The 21,738-nt window shown below is 35.9% G+C and overlaps 1 protein-coding gene across 2 annotated transcripts in view; it reads left to right on the top strand.

Annotated features, from left to right (window-relative positions):
- CHN1 (chimerin 1) overlaps positions 1-21,738 on the top strand; it is a 174,695-nt gene that overhangs the window by 71,356 nt on the left and 81,601 nt on the right. For both annotated transcript variants that reach the window (XM_024732838.1, XM_024732839.1), the window contains exon 7: positions 12,935-13,223. In XM_024732838.1, coding sequence (XP_024588606.1) covers positions 12,935-13,223 — 289 coding nt within the window. The remainder of the gene's footprint in view (positions 1-12,934; positions 13,224-21,738) is intronic.

The raw sequence follows: 21,738 nt of genomic DNA, 5'->3' as shown, positions 1-21,738 counted from the left end.
ATGGTATATACCTTTCCATCTATGTCCCCTGCATTGACAGGTGGACTCTCAACCACTGTGCCACCAGGGAAGCCCTGTTTGTGTCATTTTTAATTTCTTTCATTGTATCTTACAATTTTCAGAGTACAGTTCTTTTGCTTCCTTAGCTAGGTTTATTCCTAGGTATTTTATTCTTTTTGATACAGTGGTAAATGGGATCGTTTCCTTAATTTCTCTTCCTTATATTTTGTTATTAGTGTATAGATGCAGGATTTCTGTATATTAATTTTGTGTCCAGCAACTTTACTGAATTCACTGATGAGCTCTAGTAGTTTTCTGGTAGCATCTTTAGGATTTTCTGTGTATAGCATCATGTCATCTGTGAACAGTGACAGTTTTTACTTCTTTTCCAATTTGGATTCCTTTTATATCTTTTTCCTCTCTGATCGCTGTGGCTAGGACTTCCAAAACTATGTTGAATATAAATGACCGGAGTGGGCCTCCTTATCTTGTTTCTGATCTTAGAGGAAATGCTTTCAGCTTTTCACAATTGACTATGATGTTAGCTGTGGGTTTGTCATATATGGCCTTTATTATGTTGAAGTATGTTTCCTGTGTGCCCACTTTCTGAAGAGTTTTAATCATAAATGGATGTTGAATTTTATCAAAAGCTTTTTCTAATCTTTTGAGATGATCATATAGTTTTTATTCTTCAATTTGTTAATGTGGTGTATCACACTGATTGATTTGTGGATATTGAAGAATCTTTGTATCCCTGGGATAAATCCCACTTGATCATGATGTATGCTCCTTTTAATGTACTGTTGGAGTTGGTTTGCTAGTATTTGTTGAGGATTTTTACGTCTGTAGTCATCAGTGATGTTAGCCTGTAATTTTCTCTTTTTGTGGTATCCTTGCCTGGTTTTGGTATCGGTGATGGTGGCCTCATAGAATGTTAACTTTCTGATTAATGGCTTCTGATGTGGTTCATCTACAGGGAGATAAAATTTAAAACGTATAGGCTGACTCTTAAGAGCCTTTGAGTTATTTCTCACTTTCAGTTAATAAATTAGAACTAAATGTTGGGAGTAAAGGGGAGAAAAGAAGGATAAAAATTTACCAGGTTTCTTCTGTTTGGTAAGTCAGATAGACACCCTCCCCATTTTTTTTTTCAGACCCCTTTTTGATAAATGAACCTAAAAGACTTTTTGTTAAAGTGTTCAATTGATAGAGGAAAAAAATTTTAAGACATAGTTACCTCACCAGTTCTTTTTCTTCCTGTTTTCTGATTTTTTCCCCTGTACCAAAAAAGGTTTACCTCCTACCCTAAGAGTGTTCTGAAACATGTACTTATGGCAACCAAGCACTGTTTCTATGTATTAACAAAAATTCAGCCTTTTTCTTTTATTCTAACTTTATTCCCAAGCTTGGCTTTTGCATGTGTTGTATCTTAGTCTTTTTTTTTTTAACTTTTCCCTTCTTTTAGTTATAAATAACATACCAATTCACCCATTTAAAGTGTACAAATCAGTGGTTTTTAGTGCATTCACAAAGTTATGCAACATAATCAATCTTAGAACATTTAATCACCCTAAAAAGAAACTGCATACCCATTTACAGTCATTTCCCATTTCTCCCAACCCTCCCAGCCTCAGGTAACCATTATCCTACTTTTTTATCTCTGTAGATTTATACATTCTGGACGTTTCATAAAAGTGGAATTGTGTATAATATGTGTTCTTTTGTGAGTGGCTTCTTTCCGTTAGCATATTTCCAAGGTTCATCCATGTTGTTGCACATATCAGTACTTTATTTCTTTTTATTAATAAATAATATTTGAATACTGTTCCAGTATTTGGATATATATATTTTGCTTATCCATTCATCAATTGATGGACATTTGAGTTGTTGCCACTTTTTGACTATTACAAATAATGCTACTATGAATAATACTGTGTACAAGGCTTTGTGTGTACATGTTTTTATTTCTCATGGGTATATACCTAGGAGTGAAATTGCTGGATCATATTGTAACTCTGTGTTTAACATTTTGAGGAACTGCCAAATTTTTTTCCAAAGTGGTTTTACCATTTTATAATCCCACCAGCAATGTGTGAGGGTTCTAATTTCTCCACTCCTCGCCAATACCTGTTATCATGTCTTTGATTTAAACAGTGGGTGTGACATCCTAGTGGGTATGAAGTGGTATCTCATTGTGGTTTTGATTTGCACTTTACTCTCAAATGGTACTTCATTTTTCAGATTTTATGCACAGCATGGTTTTTATTAACTGATGTTCTTTCTATTCAAACTTCAGTTCCCTCTCAAAAAGTATGCATCTATAGCAATGGGTTTAAAGCAGAAGGTAGAGAAATCAAAAAAGCGGATTTCAAGATATTTTTGGGTTTTGCATTTTTAAGGCACAGCGTAAGGCAGATTCCACCAAGCAGTTCTTTTAGGGTGGAATTGAGTTTCAAGTACATTTTCTGGCTAATCAACAGGAACTTTGATATAGGAGATAAAATTCCAACTCTCTGGCTGTCTACTCTGAAAGAGAAACTGGAATCTGACTTGTATATCTATCTACTTTAAGGTGCAGTAGGAGACATACCAGGTTCTTTTAATGTAAGGTCTGTTTCTTGGTAACCAGAGACAGCTCCAGAATGTGTTGATAATGTGCCTCCTTTCCTATGAACAAGTTGCGTACCCACGTATTTTATTAATGGGCCTACTGGTGGTTTTTTTTTTTTTTTTTGCGGTACGTGGGCCTCTCACCACTGTGGCCTCTCCCGCCGCGAAGCACAGGCTCCAGATGCGCAGGCCCAGCGGCCATGGCCCATGGGCCCAGCCGCTCCGCAGCTTGTGGGATCCCCCCAGACCGGGGCACGAACCCGCGTCCCCTGCATCAGCAGGTGGACTCCCAACCACTGTGCCACCAGGGAAGCCCGGGCCTACTGGTTTTATACATATGATAATGGTTAATGTTTACTAAATATTTACTGTGTCATGCACTGTGGTAAATACATTATGTGGATTATCTTTCAGTATTTTCTAATGCTTTTTCATGTGTGGCACCCATTGAAAATTATGCTGTTACGTGGCACACTGAGAGTAAATGCAGGGGGCTGACTGTGGCCAAATGTGGCCAGTGCCAGGACTTGAGCTGCATTAGACCATCCCGACCTCTGAAAGGGCTGACAGATTTGATATCGTGTAGCCTCTAACCTCTGTTCCTGACAAACAGGTTGGAAAACTCAGTTTTATCTACAAAATAAGCCCATGGAGTAGATACTATATTTTCTGCGTTTTACAAGAAAACTGAGGCTTAACTTGCTCAAGAAGAAAAAGCTAAGAAACAGAAAATATAACCTGTTAAAAACAACATCCAAAATAATAATAAAACATGTAGCACTATGTAAGTTGAAAAGGGGTGTGGCACAAGAGTAAACCCTTAGCTTTTAAGTCAGTGAGTTTTTAATAAAGATTTTTAAGTTATCAATACAGTACCATTTTTAAGCAGATAAACCTTGGTTTAAAGCCTTTAAGGATGAAATTTACTCCAACTAATTCTCAAGGGTTAACTTTCCACCCCTCTCTCCCCAAAAAGAGAAAAGCCAAATTAAGTATATGTAAAGTTTAATTATTTAAGCTAAAATTACATTATAAAATCATTTGGTGATCATATGTGCTTATAAAAATAATTTTGTAGTGAGTTTGGACAACTTTTCAGAGAAAAACAGCAATAATAATCTGTAAAAATAATAGTATACTTGCATCCATGTCATTTATCACATCTCTATTATGACTATGAAAACAATTCATGGCTGTTGTAAAAAAATATTTTTTTCAAATAAGAGAATTGTATATAATGATAAATTACATTACTTTCCCTCCACATACTTCTAGTTCCACTCCATAGAGATAATGCCATGCACAATTATTTGTCTATCCTTCCAGAAATTGGTTGTGCATAAAATATACATATATTTTTATGACATGTATGTACATTGTATTTTATTATATGTGACAGTTATTTGGTAGTGGCTAACCATAGCAGCAAAGATCATCTCTAGTCTTTCCAGAAGTTTTGCCCTGTTGTCTGCCTGGCTGTATAGTTATGTAATAAAAGCCATCAATACCTTGTTTATTTAGTCTTAGCTGATGGTTGGTAGTTTAAGAACACGTTGAGCTATATTCTGTGAGTTTAGCTTCAGTTTCTATGATAGGGGTTGCTGATTGGTAGTAGAATGGGCAACAAGATGATAAAATGGGCTCCTTCCTGTTATGTAAATGCATTTGTGATTTAATTTATTATGGCTTTGAGTTTAGAATGCTGGTAAGATTCTATTAAGGAATTCCTGAGAGAATGTTACTTAATTTTTGCAACTCTGAGATTTAGTATGAAGAAACTATTGCTACTGTATTAGAAAATGATAAGCATTTTATGAAGTAGGAAATGTAATTTGCTAATGATTGAAAAAAACAATTTCTAATTGAATCTCAGATCATTAGGTTGACTTTTAAAGTGAACCCAGCCAAAGAATTCCTGGGTAAAGTCATTGGTACAGGGGCTTTCACATTTTTAAAATATGAAAATTAGTTGAAAGCTTTTTTCATGTTTAGGAAGAAGGATCAAAAGGAACTGGGGAAAGATTATGCCTCTGGTAGGCGTTGACGTGTAATGTACTATGTGTTCTCTTGATCTGGTAGCTCATGATAGGTTTAGTTGGTTACCATGGTTTCATTTCATTTCCTGCAAGCCTCTTTGTTGTGCTATTTGGAATAAGTGGAAAATAGTGTTCCGCAGAATAATTTTTCAAAAATGCTTTTCTGCTTCTCTTAGTTAAGCTTATGAATCACTTTTGGGGATATTTTCTGAATATAAGAGTAGGTGACAAAACACATAACAACCATAGAATTTAGTAGTCCTGCAATGTCAGAAAATTAAAATTGATAAAAACAATAGCATGATTTACTTTAAAATGTAATACCATGTTGTCAGTGCCATAAGCTTTAAAAAAATATTGGTGTAATAATTCTTATCAAGGACCCTCTGGCCAAGTAGGCTTTATTAAAACAAATTATAGAAAGTAATTGATATGGCACAGTAGGGAATGGGTAGTTTAATATAAAGCATCCCTTACTTGAAAAAAATAGGTGTATTCCTAAAAATGGGTTGCACATTGAACCGTATTGTAAATCCACAGGAGTGCATAGCTGTTTAAAGAGATTAGTTTTCCATAACATATATATATAAAATACAGAAAACAATATTTGGGAAAAAACAGAAAAGCAGAAAGAAAAGCAAAAAATCACCTCTAATCCCACTAGTCAGAGCTAATTACTGTTAAAATTGAAGTGTATGAAATTCTAGTACTTTTCTGGGTTGAATAGAAATGGTTTCATACCAAGTACACTATTTTCTGGCATATGTTTTCAATTAGCTGTATATCATGAACATTTTCCATGTCAATAAATATGTCAGAAGTTTGTTATTTGAATTAATTCTTCATAAGGTCTGGTTTCACCTCCTGATTTTTTAAAACTCTGGTTTTCACTAGTTGTATTTGTTTATTTAAATTTAGGTCCATCATAAACTTTTGTTTTTTATTAACATGTGTGCTACAGAAAATATGTAAAATGCAGAAAAGTAAGAAAAGAAAAATATTACCTATAGTCTCACTGCCCCCAAAATAAATAACATTTTTGGCATTTAAAAAAATGTATTTTGTTATTGTTTTGTTTCTAAAAAAAATTGTAATGATACTCTTCTGGGTGCTGGAGATACAAGGATGAACAGGACAGTCAAGATCCCTGGCCTTAAGGAGTCTGTCAGATGGTGAGAGGGTTAGACTTTAACGAAATTGTCCCACAAATATAGAATTAAAAACTGAGGTGAGCACTGTGGAGGGAAAGCACAGGTGCTATCACTGTGTAAAGGAGAATCTGATTTAAATCCAAGGAATCACAGTCAGGGAAGGCTATTATGAAAAAATAGAGTCTGATTTGGAAACTGAAGGATGTCTGAGAGTGAAACAGGGTTTTGTTTGTTCTTTTTTCTCTAGTTGCTTTAGGTGTAAGGATAGGTTGTTTGTTTGAGGTTTTTTTCTTGTTTCTTGAGGTAGGATTGTATTGCTATAAACTTACCTCTTAGAACTGCTTTTGCTGCATCCTGTAGGTTTTGGATTGTTCTGTTTTCATTGTCATTTATCTTTAGATATTTTTTGACTTCCTCTTTGAGTTCTTCAGTGATCCATTGATTGTTTAGTAACATATTGTTTAGCCTCCATGTGTTTGTGTTTTTTACAGTTTTTTTCCTGTAATTGATCTCTAATTTCATAGCGTTGTGGTCTGAAAAGGTGCTTGATACGATTTCAGTTTTCTTAAATTTACCAAGGCTTGATTTGTGACCCAAGATGTGATCTATCCACATAATCACTCATATTGTCTGGAATATTATCTAGGAATAGGATTGCTATGTCATAGGTATGCATGTATTAAATTTTACTAGATATTTTAAAACCATTTTGTTAAACAGTATGCCTGGTGTTGGTTATATTAGTGGTTCTGTATCCTTGCCAGTTCTTGGTATTGTCAGACTTGTAAAATTTCATCATTCTAAAGATATAATTTCTATTTACTGGACTACTCTTTGAGCATCTTTTCATGTTTACCCTCTTGGTGTGGGCCTATTTTTGTCTATTGTATAAACTTATAGTCTTCAATTGTGATAAATTTTCTTGAATTACCTTTTAGATTTCTTCCCCTTCAGTTTTCTCTTTCCAGACCTCCTATTATCTAGATGTTGGACTTCCTGGATTGATTCTCTATCTTCTTTTTTTCCTCTATTTTTCATCTTTTTGCTCTTCTTAAATATTTCCTCAACTTTATCTTTCATTTCTTCATTAAAATTTTCACTTATGTTATATTTCCTTTTTTTAACTTATTTTTCTATGTATTCTATATTTATTCCTTTTCTTATAGCATCCTAACATTTCTTGCTGAATCCTATTCAAGAATAGAAATAGGAAACATCCCATTTTTGTTTCTTTAAACATTGATAATTTAAAAAAATATTGTCATCTCTTTGCATGGTTTGTTTCCTTCAGCTTGGTTTAATTCTGTTTGTTTATCTATCTTTGTCCTTCATGAGAGAGATTTTCCTCAGATGTCAGGTGGTCCTTAGCTGCTTGCTCATATTTAAGTTTATTTGGCACTAAATGGATAGAACTAGACAGATCAATAAGGAAAAGAAGGACTTGAACAATGTTATACATCAGTTGGACCTAACAAACATATACAGAACACTCACCCAACAGCCCCAGAATACACATTCTTCTCAAGCACACAGATTGGTGTGTGTGCATTGAGAAGAGGGGAGCATTCACGTTGGTCACAGAACAAGTCTTAATATATTTAAGAAGATTGAATCATATCAAATATCTTTACCAATCACAATGAAATAAAATTAGAAGTCAAGAGCAGTAGGAAAACTGGAAAATTCACAGATATATAGAAATTAAACAATACACTCTTGAATAACCAATGGATCAAAGAAGAAATCACAAGGGAAATTAGAAAATTTCTTGAGGCAAATAAAAACTAAAAAGTTGACTGGTAGTTCTGGGAGCTTGAGAGAAGCCTCCCAATTATAGGGCAATGTCTCTATTCTTAAGTCTTTTCAGTTGAGCTGATAGGATTTCACAGAGAAGAATCTTCCACTCTTATAAGGAAAGGTACAAGCCTTCTAACCTGGTGGTGTAGAGAGATGAAGTCTCAATCTTCAGTATTTAAAACTTTCACTTAGTTTTCAGGATGGTATCTCTGCCTTCAACTCTGTCTGGCATTCCTCAGTTCAAAATCTCCTTGATTTACTATCCAGAGAATAGAGCTCAAGTCTTCCACCAGAATGGGGAAGGGGTTGCACTGGGGACAGGATTAGGGAGTGTGGGGGGGTGTCTAACTGTTTCTTAAACAGACTTTCTTCAACTCTTCTTCCATATCAGTTCCACCTTGCAGAGCTGCCTGTGTTGCCACCTTTGAACATTTAGTTAGGTACATTGGTTTGCTTCTTTCTTGAAGATGATTTATTTTGCCAAGGGAATATCATCATGAGTTCACATATTTTAATATTTTGCCCCATTTTGCCATCCAAAATTATACAGCAAGATAGAAAAAAGTAGTATCCTAACAAAATTTTAGATGGAGAAAATATTGTGAAATTGTATATAGCTAAGTTCTGTTTCCCTTAGCCTTTCTTAGTCAATCTAAATTCATCTTTAAGTATTTAAGTGAATGCCTCATCATATTCTTGTCTCTGTTTTAACCCTTGTTCCTAGAATATGTTTATGATTAGAAGAATTTATGAAACATTTTTTTTCACCACTAGGTTAGCTTCTTTGACTCTGCTAAACAATACACAAATACATATTTGTGATAAATAAAATTGTTTTCCTGTGTTGGTTTCTGGAAATAGTTCTAACATTTTATTGTTAACTTAGACAAGTGTGTTGTATATGTTTTGTTTTCAGTTTGTTAACAGAAAACCTCTGTTAGCTTGGAGCTTTCCTTTGGAGATACTTCCAAATACTTTGGCCTCAAATCAGAACTAATTCTTGGTTTTAAAAAAAGTAAAGTAAGATCCCAAAGGTTATCCTCTGTATATATTTTCATCACTTTGTACTTCTAGATTGAGTTTTTTATGAGTGTGATTTACTTGCTAAAAAATAGAAAGGATGGTATTTAGGGTTTTGTTCACTTTTTAAAGCTAGCTGTTAGAATTATGTATTTTGAAATTCATTTGAATGCAGCTGGGCACAGCATTAAACAATTTTTTAAAACATGAAAACCAAAACCTGGAATCACTGGAGAAAAAGACATTCTTTGTAGAAAGTGGTAATTATATACAACAGTAGCAGTTCAGAGCAGATTATCCCAGTCTTTCTATTTGTTAGCTACAGTACCACTTTGGAGAAAATGAATTTTCATCTTGTTGAACTCCATCTAGGTGAGGGTTGGACCTATACCTATACAGCTTCAAACATATTCATCAAAAAAAATGAACAGATATGTAAAAGGGCAGAAGCAGGGAATAAATATAAGAAAAAGTGAAACGAATATTTTCCTATAAAAATGCAGGGAAAATGGTTTAGCATTAACAGTCTTTACAAATCAGCACTCTGCCTTCAAGAGTTCAGTAGTCGTCACTAGATCCATTTAATATGTCCTGCTTTCAATACAAGTATATTTACTGACCTTTCTTCCTTGAATTCAGAAACCTGACTCCCAAGCTCCTGTGGAAGGACTCTCCCAGCTTCTCTCCTCCCCTTTGAACTCTGTTGTATTTCCACTCAGTTAACCACGTAGTATAAACATACTCAGGAGTATCCTGAGTAAAAAAAGTCACAAAGAACTCCTTGTCTTTCATTGACTGTAAAGTCAGCCCGCTCAGAGATGTTCCTATACAACCAGCATTACCAATTATTTATTCAGCTGTCTTCAGTGCATATTTATCGAACATCTTTTGTTTTACTTTATTGTTTGGTAATCATTCTGTCATTCTCTGCAGAGGTCTAAGCTAACAGAGGAGAAAGGGGACTACTGTTGAACGTACTATATACAGTTGACCCTTGAACTGTATGGTGGTTAGGGGCACCTACCCTCTGCACACTGGAAAATCCACATATCACTTATAGTTGGCCCTCTGTATCCATGGTTCCAGGTCTGCGGATTCAACCAGCCACAGATAGTGTAGTGCTGTAGGATTTACTGTTGAAAAAACCCGTGTCTCTAAGTGGACCAGTGCAGTTCAAACCTGTGTTGTTCAAGGGTCAGCTGTACTTAGCTTTAACTTAAATATTCTTATGTAATCTTCACAGCCGTGTAATGTTATTACTGTATAGGGTAATGTTATTCCTCTTTTCTAGATGCAGAATCTGAAGAATGATTTTCCCCAAATCATGCAGCTAAGTGGCAGATCCAGGATTTAAACTTAATTTGTCTGATGCTGAAGCCTGAGGTTTTCTGTTAAACACATAGGACCCAGGACTTGCCTGTCCCTGTCCAAACCGTATTTCAAGACTGCAAAGGTCTTTTGTACTGGGATATAAACAGTAGCTCTGAGATCTTATGTAGGCTTAAGTGTAATATGTCAGATCTAGTTAAACAGTGAGTTTCTTGGTTTTCTTAATGTGAGGGAGATACTGGATTTACTTGGTTTCATGTATCACTGTAGAGAAATGTAACTTTTCTGTATATGAACAAGGTTATACACATTATTATAATCATTTTTTAGAAATCAATCTAAGGATGAACTTTTTAAAATTCAGCAATTTCATCTTGTCTTTGTATTGACTTGTTTTTATGTTTGTTTATTTCCCATTGAGATTATCGAGGAAACAGGAACTTTATTATGAACTAGCTAACATTTAAGAGTTCCTGGGTGTCTTGTTAAATGTTTGTTGTATAAATGACAGTCTGTGAGTGATAAGTTTTATAAGGAAGGATTCTTTATTTGCCCTTAGATTTGACATCTCCTTTTTATGGCTCTTTTTTGTAGAATAGACACACTCATTCCGTACCTTGCTCAAAGATTCTCTGTCATGCCTTTTCAGATCAAGGAAGGGGAGAAATCTCTCTGTCAGTCTGTAGGGTGATGCTGTTTTTTATGTAGCTTCCAAAATAAAAGAGAGGGATGTTCAGAGTAGGCATACAAAGCTTATAGTTCCTTTAGTAAAAATAATGCAATTTTTCTTAAAAATTCAATCATAATTGTCATAGTTCCAAAATGGAAATTCATTTTCTTGTCCTTTGACATTGTTTCAATCAACCCATATTATGAGTTATTTTAGTTATCTGATCAGGTTCCTTAAGGCTGGAAGCTTGATTGGACTGGAAGTCTAGAGCTCAAGTACAGGCTGAAGAGGAACTGGGAATTGTGCGTAGGGTCTCTTAAAGTCACTGAGTTGAGAAAGAGAAACGGACAAACTTATTTAGACTTTTTTGCCCAATAACCTAGAGGTAGCCAGGAAACTCTCTTCTTGGATGGCTTAGAAACAGCTCCATTGTCAAATGCCAAGAAATGTAATCTTAGATTTCCACTCTTTTGATTAACCATCCCAACCCATGTAGGCCAGTTCAGCCATCTTCCCTTCCACCCTCTGCTCCCATACTTCTCAGATTTCAGAAGACAGTTGAGTGACAAATGCCTGCCACCATTACTTAGATAATCTTTAAGTGCCATACCCATTGTGAAACTGCTTATTGTAAAATCTTAAGCCCCTGCAGGAGTAAAATGGTCTAAATCCCTTACTGAAATGCCTCTGAATACAACTGAAATATAAAGGAACTTAATGTTAAACAATGTTGTGTTTATTGCTATATGAACCTTATAAAATTTATGAAGTGGCTATGTTTATTTCTCAATAACAGATGATGGAAAATTAGTGAAAAAGAAATAGTAGTATATTAAACTGAGAAAAAGTTTATGTTTAACTTTGGTGTAGAAATTTTACCTTCCAACTTTTTAGACCTGCATTATAATGAAAATTTACTTAGGAGAAATATGTCTTTAACATTAGAGGAAAATGAGAATGGGAAAGTGGAATTATATGGATCATTCACTTGAGTATAAATCAAAATTTAATTGCTTTTAAAGAACCAAAAGGTAGATCAATTTTATTTTAGAAGAAGAACCAGCATGGATAGAATATTGGGTTCTAGATTAAATAACTATTAAAGTCTAATTTGAACGACAAAAACAGAGATACCTCAGGCCACTATTAAAAATTTTTTTTGTTTCCCTTTTTTACGGCACATTTAAAGTGAAATCTTAAGAAGGTTCTAACTCCTGTCCTCCTGAAATGTAGCCTATACCAGAATAGTATTGTTGCATAAGTTTGCAGTTCTATTTAAACACTTTACTTAAACAGCTATTAATTTAGTATTTTAGTTCATCTCTGTTCTGTGTATTTTTAACAGTGAAATTAAATATATCCTGTCTGATTTGTTTAGTTTTAAATTAGGCTCACTCAGAGCTAGCTTCTAGAGACTGTGACTTGGCCCTTGGTGCCTTTTGGCATCAGCTTTTATTAAAGTCAGTGCATGTTCTTGTCTTTGTCATCTTGGAAGGACGCTGATGCTAGTCATGCCAACTTGGATCCATTTCCAAGGTTTGCTGCAGGAAGCAAAATACTGAAATTATCATAAAAGTAAATCATTCTTCAGGTTTTTAAAAATGTCACTGAAAGATGACTCGAAAGTGAGAACAGAATTTCTAGAGTTTAATAGTTGATAACTTATATGCCCTATATATATTGCAAGCATATCTTGCCCAAACTCAACAAGCAGACAGAAGAATGACTGTGTCAGAGGGAAGAGCAAGTCCTTGACCCATGGCTAGAAATAGCAAAAGTGTGTTTCTGTGCCATCCTGCTCTACTGTATGACTCAGGTTCTGGAATCAGCTCTACTTTAAATGATTGCTGGCATCACACTCAGGTGAGCCCTAAAGGGAGCTTTCCCATTGAAAGACATGAATGTTGGGGTCTGAAGTACCTTGAATACTTTTATTGATCAACTTGGAGAGAACATGCTGATATAGAAATTTCATATATTATGTAGTTGACCAGTTGATTGTTGAATGTGTTCTAATAGTATATGAGGTTTATTTTCCCCTGTTTTTTCTACAGCATAATGAAGTGGCTTAAAAAAGATGAATAAGAGCAAGGTTTTCCTTCTAGGGTAGGCATGCTTTTGGCTAGTTATCCCTAGTTGTTGCAGATTCATTCTTTGTGTTCAAAAGTGTAATTTTCCATATTCCAGACGACTCATAGAGATTAGCCACAGTTTATTTAAACAAAGAAGACACACACAAAGCAATAGTTTTAAATATTTTTTCAGAAAGAATTCACTTGCTTACTTTTCTTAAAAACATCTTTCCCATTTCATTGAGGCAGATTTGGAAGTCAAACCAGAAACTTCAGGCTCTACTACGATGGAAAGCACTTTGTTGGGGAGAAGCGCTTTGAGTCCATCCACGATCTGGTGACTGATGGATTGATTACTCTCTATATTGAAACCAAGGCAGCAGAATACATTGCCAAGATGACGATAAACCCAATTTATGAGCACATAGGATACACAACCTTAAACAGAGAGCCAGCATACCAAAAACATATGCCAGTCCCGAAAGAGACACTTGATGAGAAAGATTCTACAGGCCAGGATGGGGTATCAGAGAAAAGGGTAAGCTACCATGAAACCACACTTTGTCTTCTTCTGTTTGGGGTCCTTATAAGAAAACCATTATTGCCAGAAGAAATTGACTTCTCCACAGTGCTTTGGAAAGGATATGCATTTTCCTTAATGTCTAGTTTCTGTGATGCTGAGCTTTGATATATCTAATTCTTGTTCAGTTAAAATATGTCAGGTATATTTTTGTACTCCTGATTATTTCCTATTGTATCAGTTTCACAGTTTTAAAAATTTGTTGGAAAAATGACTCCTAGTAAAGAAGTTCAGGGGTTTTGGTCAGAAGCATAACTTACACTAGCTATATTACATAAAGAATTAAGGGGGTCACATTATCTATCAAACTTACTTTGTTTCCCTTAAAGATAATTTACTTTATGAAAGTTCTGTTCTTTAGCAAATTGATAGATAATATATATTCTCAAATACACATGATTAAATTCAGTCTGTCAATAACTGTTATACTGTTCTGAGAATCAGTCAGTCTTGAGTAACAGGAGAATTTATCTCTTTATGGACTTATGAAGTAACTGAATCCGGAAGATATACTTTTCTTTAATTATGAAAGACAGTTTAAGTTTTTCATTTATCATATTTTAATTGTAATGTGTTTAAGGTTAACATCAGAAGTTTTAATTCCTTGGCATTAAGATAATTTTACTTTGAAAATTGTCCCGAGCCTCCCTTTCATCCCCCAAGAAAAAGTGAGAATTTTCTCATGTTTCATATTGTGTGGGATTTAGTTGGGATAATTTTATGTATTTTAATTGTAATTGTGTTAGCTAATTCTTATATTCTCGAGTATCTTAAGTTGCTATATTAAAGAAATGTAGTATTATATAGTCATTTGAGCTTGATTCTGTCACCAAATAGATTGGTGCTCAAATTCTATCATTTTACCAGTTGAGTGACTTCATCAAGTTACAGAGATTCTGTGCTTTAATGTTCTTATTTGTAAAATTGTAATAACAATCAACTTCTGAGGATTGAATGAGATAGTATGTATAAAATAATCAAAGAGGGCTTTGCACAAAGTAAGCACTCAATATGAGTTTGGTGGTAATGTTACTGTGACAGTCATATTACCTCATGGTAGCATCCTAAAATACTTCCCATTATCTTGGAGTATTTAGGTACAGAATGGAAATTTCAGATGTTCATTGTTCATTTCAAATTTTAGTTTCTGACAGATCTTACTTAGAGTGGCATTTTGTGGCTCTAGAGAAACCAACATTTTAAGTCTGTAGCAAATAGTTTTTCATACACTTAAAGTTGTTAGGAACTACACATCTTTTTTGGAAGTAACCAGAATTTAGAGTCCTAAATGCATGCTGTATTTAATATTGTTCTTTTCAATCTAGTTCCCATTTTCTCACTTTTGGTTATTTTTCATTCATGGCATTTTTCAGTAATGCTTGTATTTAAATACCTAATACTGATATTATATGTTACGAAGATGTGCCTTGAATATTCTAAGTTAACATCTGTGAAATATTTTTTTAAATACGTACCTGTGAGTCTTTCAAATTTGATCAACCTAATGATAACCTTTGCTAATGTGTTCTGTATACATTTTTGTACATTAAGGGACTCAAGCTACAGACACTTAGCTATTTAACGTTGGGCTAGTCATTTAACCTCACAGGGCCTTAGTTGTCCCTCCTACAAAATGAAAATAAATATTCACAGAGGCAAGAGACTGAGGTAGCTAGTGCCTAGAGGACGCTTTTAACTCTGGGATCCATGATGCCCTATGTATTCTGGCAACATTACCTGTTAAATTACCTGGATTTTTTTGTGCTGAAGGCCAGTGACATAGAGTGAAGTAGCTAGCCCAGAAAGTGTTTCTCTTCAGCAAGCCTTGATTAAGAATCATCTCTTAAAAACTACTCTTTGCTTTAAACTGCATGCATCTTAAATCTAGTTGGCTTAAAATCTACTCACTCAAAACTAGATTTATTTTATTTACAGGTGTCATCCAACAGGACAGGGATGATGACCTGTTCAACAGCTTGAAACATTGATTCCCTGTCACAGTGGATGACATTTGTAAGTAAAGACAATCATGTTTAACTGATTTAAGATACCTACTGACACAAGTGTGGTTTAATAAATATTTTACTGGGTCCTGCATAGCTGAATCCCCTCTCATTCATCAGTCCTTTTCCTCAGAGGCAAAAAGTGTTGGCTTTGCAGGAGCTAGTATGCTGTTGTGGAAAGGATAGTAGCGTTGGAATTAAGAGCTAGGTTCTACTACAGGCATTGATTTTTCTGTGTCACTTTCTTTTTCACTTCTCTGTCACTTTTCAGTCTCTCTGTGGAGACTGTTTCCCACCTTTAAATAGGAGGGCTTTGGACTAGATGACATCCAAGGTCTGGTTTATATAGTCTGTGATCCGTCAGGGAGTGCAGGTTTTGTAGGAGAGAGAACACAGCACGAGGAAGAGCACTGAGGTGGGGTCTAGAAAGGAGAAATCTGTTTTTTTTTTATCTACTAAGTGTATGACCTTGGGACAATCCCCTAGCCTGTCTGGACTTCACTTCCTCCATATATAAGACAAGGGGTTTTCTACAAAACATTAATTTTACAGGATTTTAATAAATACTTACTGCAAAAAGGGTTCTGTGCTCAAATAGGCTTGATAAAAATTAAGTTTTTTTAAAAAAACGTAACCATTTCTTTTCCGTAGGCTTCTCAGCTTTGCTAATGCCTAATGTGCATTACGACTCTCAGAAGCGCTCCCAAACTTATCTGAATCGCCTCGCCACTATTCAGAACATTTTGGGAAAGTAATGTTTCACGAAACCAACTTTGGGAAATTTTGAACCAGATGATCTCTTAAGGTCTTTCCTTGTTCTAAAATCTAGGGATGAGAATTCTACACGTATTTTTTTTTCAGTCCTTAAGGTATAAGTTGAGTGTCTGAGCTTTTGTGGAAGGTTGGCAGGTTTTATGGCCATAAAGTTTTTTTGCCACAGAAAGTGAATCCTGAAGACTCTTTGTTGTCCCTAGGAAATCTGGTGGCCTGTTGTGCAGGGGAAAAATTTTTTTCCAAGAGTTATCTGTGTCATTTTTCTCATTAACTATTTTTTTTAAGATTTTTTTTATGTGGACCATTTTTTTAAAAGTCTTTATTGAATTTGTTACAATATTGCTTCTGTTTTATGTTTTGGTTTTTTGGCCACGAGGCATGGTATCTTAGCTCCCCAACCTTAGCTCGGCAACCAGGGATCGAACCTGCACACCCTGCATTGGAAAGTGAAGTCTTAACCACTGGACCGCCAGGGAAGTCCCTCTCATTAACTATTAAAGTTGCTTCTTCAGCTTCAATATCAATTAGAAACTTGTGTGTGTGTGTGTGTGAATGCTTTTTTCAAAACATTCTTCTCTTGTTTACTCATAAAATTTGTTGTGATTCCTAATCGTAAATCAAAGAATCATGGAGTTGGAAGGGGCCTTCAAGGTTACCATGTTTCAGAAACAATTTAAGCATACCCTCTGATGTTGAAATTCCTTCTTTGATATCCCTCTCTCTCTTTTTTTTTTTAACATCTTTATTGGAGTATAATTGCTCTACAGTCAATTAGGAACTTTAAATGTCTCTCAACATTTTTGAAAATATTTTTTAATCATGAAGCTGTAGCATGTTGAAAAGCCAGACTTCCTTCTCTTCTAGAACAGCTTACCTTTGGCAGTCTAGATTGGCCAAGAGCCCAACTTTTATTAGTTAATTTTTTTTTTTTTTTTTTGCGGTACTCGGGCCTCTCACTGTTGCGGCCTCTCCCATTGCGGAGCACAGGCTCCGGACGCGCAGGCTCAGCGGCCATGGCTCACAGGCCCAGCCGCTCCGCGGCATGTGGGATCCTCCCAGACCGGGGCACGAACCCGTGTCCCCTGCATCGGCAGGCGGACTCTCAACCACTGCGCCACCAGGGAAGCCCCCTATTAGTTAATTTTTAAAAAATTTATCTTAGAACTGTATTTGAATAGTTTCTTCCAAGTAGTGAATATAGTACATTTGCTTCAACACATACTGGACCTATGGCAGGATGCAATGGTTTTATGATAATTTTACACTTACTAGTAACGTAACTTTAAATCTGCCAAAACCATGCTTTTGAAAATGTCTCACGTGACTGTTAGCAATATAAACTGTCAAATAAAATATATAATTTACATTTCAGAAACCATACTGTGAGTCAGAACTCTGACTCTAGCCAAAGCCTCTTTACTTTCACACTTAGTCCTCCAAGCTCCAAACCTGTCTGACGTGTAAGAATGGCCTGTGATGGCGAGGGGCGGCAACATCAGCTTGTTGGTTTTATGGAAGTTCACCAAGCTAAATAAGCTACGTGTGTCTATGTGTGTGTGTATATATGTTTTGTTGCCCTGGAAGTTTGGAATGAATGCAATTCTTGGCATATTTTCATATTAATTTATTCTTACGGAGTTTCCTGTACATTTAAATTTCATTTATCAAAGACTTCTTTGGGGATCGCCAGACTGCATATGTATTGAAAAGCCTTGTGAAACTTGAAGTTGAAATGAAAGCCCTGTCAAAAACTGCCATAACTACTGGAATTCTTTGGTTACCTCCATAAAATGACAGGAGTCTTCGTCCCTTTCAAAGAAGCACGGGCTGTCTGTCTGCTAATTGTCTTAGTCTCCCACAAAGCCACTCTTCTAAATGTTTTTACTTTGCTTAAAAATACATATAACACATTTTCTGTTTCTGTATCATCTCAATGTAGAAATCAGCAAGAAAAATACTTAAATTTAATCATTATAAAAATAACAATACCAGAGGAGTGGGTAGCATGAAGCAGTCTGAAGAGAACTGTGTTTGGTTTCTGGATTTTGTGTTTTCCCAGTCTTTTGGGCCTTTTTTTTCCTCCTTCCTTGTTCCTCCCCAAGCTGTGCTCCTCTTGTTCTCCTTAACTCTGCCTTTATCCACATCCATCTCTCTTGCCCTTTGTCAGATTTACCTGCCCAAGTCTCTCTCCTCTGTGACTTGTTCAAGGCTAGGATCAGTTGTTCAGGGTGAACAGGCCCTTAGAGAACTGCTAGATGTGCCCAAGTTCACTTATTTGTATTAAAAAATCAATTTAGTAATTTATGAGGAGACTACAACTTCCATACAGAACTTCTAATAGTGGGTTTGTCCTCCTCTGTAACTGTCCTTCTTAAGAAATCAAATACAGTTTTAAAAAAAAGAAAAGCCTACATGGTCAGTACATAAGTATATATTAGTCTTTGTGTTCTTAGCAAGCCCTTAACCACCCTGGGTCTCAGTTTGCCTCATCTCTAAAATAAGGTCTATGGATTCCATTGCACTGGTGGTTATGAGTATTAATGAGATTTTGTAAAGTGGCCTTCCTTGTATGTGATGCATTATTGCACTCTAGGCTCAGAGCGATCACCAACCAGATGTCCCTTCATGGGTCTCAGTACTGTTCCCCCGCCTTTGCTAGAGACAGCATATTCAGGTTTCTCTTCAAGATCTGTCTTTTCAGTGCTTCAGTTGCCCTCTGAGTTCACAAGATAACATCAAAAGGTTCCTACTTGCTTCATCAAAAAGTGGAGTTTCTCTTAACAAAGACTGTGATACCTCTAATTGTGTCCAATTAAGAAGCATGTGTCTTTGCCCAATAATGTGCTAATGACTTTTAAGGCTAAAATATGTTATTTGCCTGTCATATTTACATTTTAGTATTGACCAGTATTTTAACTCTACTTCCCCTAATTGTAAGACAAGTAAAGCCTTCTGGTCCTCTTCCTGTCAGTGAACTATTATTGAACCTGCACTCCTTGTTGAGACTGTTAGGATCTCTCAAATCTCCCCTAACTTATAAATCTGCTTATTCTCTTAACTCCAGCTGGGTAAACCCTCTCCTTCCTTTGCCTTAATGTCTTCACACTTTATTTTCTAAGTAGTCTTTCACGAGCTATCTATATAAAGAAATTCTGTTAGTCAAAAGTTATCTTGGAACTTAAGCAAGTTAAGAGCACAGCAGAATATCATCCCCATTTCTTCTTTGGTTTCCATGAACTAAGTCATCTCCTGTCAAAATCAATTGCATTTAATTCAACCTCCTATTTGTAAGGAAACAAGCCAGGCTCTGGAAGTAAGAAAAGATGTACAAGATTTAAGCCCTGCCTCAAAGAGCTTATATTTTAATGTTTTCATTGTTTCTGCCCTATTTAACAGACATCCTGATAGCAAGAGGCAAGCTACCTGTATAATCTATGTAATATTACAGGTGTTCATCAAATATTAAGTTGGACTTACTCTGATTTGAGCTTGCTACTATAATAGCCCAACAGATCACAGGAAACGCTTTTGTAGATAAGAATGCTAATTTTTCAGAATCATGAATCAGAAATTAATATGACATTCTGGCATCTACCCCGGTTTCAAAGGCTTTAATCCCTCAATATTGTTTCACTTCTGAATCAGCACCTTGAGTTTTACATAAACAGTTGTTGACTAAATGAACAAATTACTATATTTTATGAATTCAGCCAAATCCAAGGCCCTAATATAATTCAGTCCTAAGACTGAGAAAGAAAAGTATACTAATTCAACTTGATACTCTGTATTTTTCCCTTTAAGAGCTAAGAATCTTTAGAATGTCCCTGTGAGGCAGGGAGGGCCATTCCTTTTTCCACAGATATACCATTTGAGTTACAGAGAAATTATCTTTGTAATATGCAATAGTTTGTGAAGGGTGGTGGGTAGCTGCACCTCCTTAGGGATATGCTCAAAGAAGCCAACGTGGCAGAGGGCATCTCCCCAAACTTACATTGTCAGTAGTGTGTCAGGACAACCTAGACCCCATCAGAGGATCATACTTGAAGTGATTAATGAAGACTCAAATGGGGCCCAGGAAATTGTTTGCATGAATCTCAGCTGTCCTTGCATCTTATCACCCACAGAAAGGATTAGTAATTGAAAGCCATTAGGGAAAACCAGATGGAAAGAGGAAGATGGAAGATAAACATCAGTTCCTCAGCTCCAAAGAACCAGGCCAACGGAAGACCAAATCGTAATTTTCCAAGCCAGCCACAGTTTTGGAAGATTTCTGTATATAAACCAATTAAATAAATAACTCTTAATTTACTGGTTTGAGGGTTGGAAAAGGAAGCTGTTAGAAATTCTTTCATAGTTGCTATTTCAGAGCCTTTAGCATTTTGGTGGGAAAATAATCATTGATGGCAAGATCCCCATCCATTAACTTTGTGAAACAGAAATAAACTCTAGTGGCTTTATGATGGTAATAGCATTTTGGGGTCCCAAGCAAGTAGAGACTAGCAAGCAATAATCTGGCCTTCCATGTTGCTCACAAACTAACTTTGTGGGCAATTCTAAAAGAATCAGCTCTCTAGTTTTAGTAAATCCTTACATTAGGTCTTATGCTTAATGACTTGGATCTATAATTTTCATCTTCTGCTTTTTGCTCCATATTTCCCCCTTATATTTGGAGTCATTTCTCTTTCCCCCTAATATTTAGATCTCTCAGAGACTGATAAGTCAAAGCCATGCCCTGAGCCTTTTTGTAAGTTATGAAAACTTAATGGTATTTTTTTTTTTCTTTTTTTTTGCGGTACGCGGGCCTCTCACTGTTGTGGCCCCTCCCGTTGCGGAGCACAGGCTCCGGACGCGCAGGCTCAGCGGCCATGGCTCACGGGCCCAGCCGCTCCACGGCATGTGGGATCCTCCGGGACCAGACCAGGGCACGAACCCGTGTCCCCTGCATCGGCAGGGGGACTCTCAACCACTGTGCCACCAGGGAAGCCCAACTTAATGGTTTTATCTGGCCTCATAAGTTAGTCCTGAACTCTTCTTGGGTTTCCTTCAAGTTACTATAACTGGTCAAAAATGTTCAAACCTGAACTTTATATTGCAATAATTAGATTCTTTCAGTAAGAAATTATAGACATCTCTAGTGGCTACTATTTGTACCCTTATTTATATGTCTCCTTTTAAGTTTAGTGCTGCTACATTATTTTCACTGTGGTTTGTTCAGTAACTTGGATGAATCAGCCCTGTTATCCTCTATTTCCTTAGCTTCTGAAACCATCCAGTGAAAATCCACTGATGCTGTAGGTTTGCTGATGACCTATTTTACATTATTAAATTTTACATCTCATACAGCTTAAACATTTTCCTTGATAATTTCTAAGTTACTATACTTATTTACCAGCAGTGTTTGATAAAAGTTCACCTTTGCTGTAAAATTTCCCTCCAAAAGCAGAAGCTTTTATATAAGCTGCAGATTGTTTAGCACCTTGTTAAGAGATTTATACCTCCCTTCCTTTTGCGTACGCAGCAGGAAGAGATCCCTGATTGTGGATATAGGTTGCTTCATAACTTTAGAATGATTTTGGGCTGCTGCCCGAGTTCATAGTAAGGAAGAAACTGGTGCCCTATCCCTTGAGAAAGTTCTGTTTTTCTATATAGCGGGGAAAACTCTACAAATGAGCCCATACCTGTTTATAGGCTTGTTT

The sequence above is a fragment of the Neophocaena asiaeorientalis genome, unplaced genomic scaffold (genome assembly GCF_003031525.2).
Source record: "Neophocaena asiaeorientalis asiaeorientalis breed wild unplaced genomic scaffold, Neophocaena_asiaeorientalis_V1.1 scaffold96, whole genome shotgun sequence".
NCBI classification, from domain to species: Eukaryota; Metazoa; Chordata; class Mammalia; order Artiodactyla; family Phocoenidae; genus Neophocaena; species Neophocaena asiaeorientalis.
The sequence above is the reverse complement of the archived record's forward strand: the minus strand, read 5'-3'. Positions and strand labels throughout refer to the sequence as shown.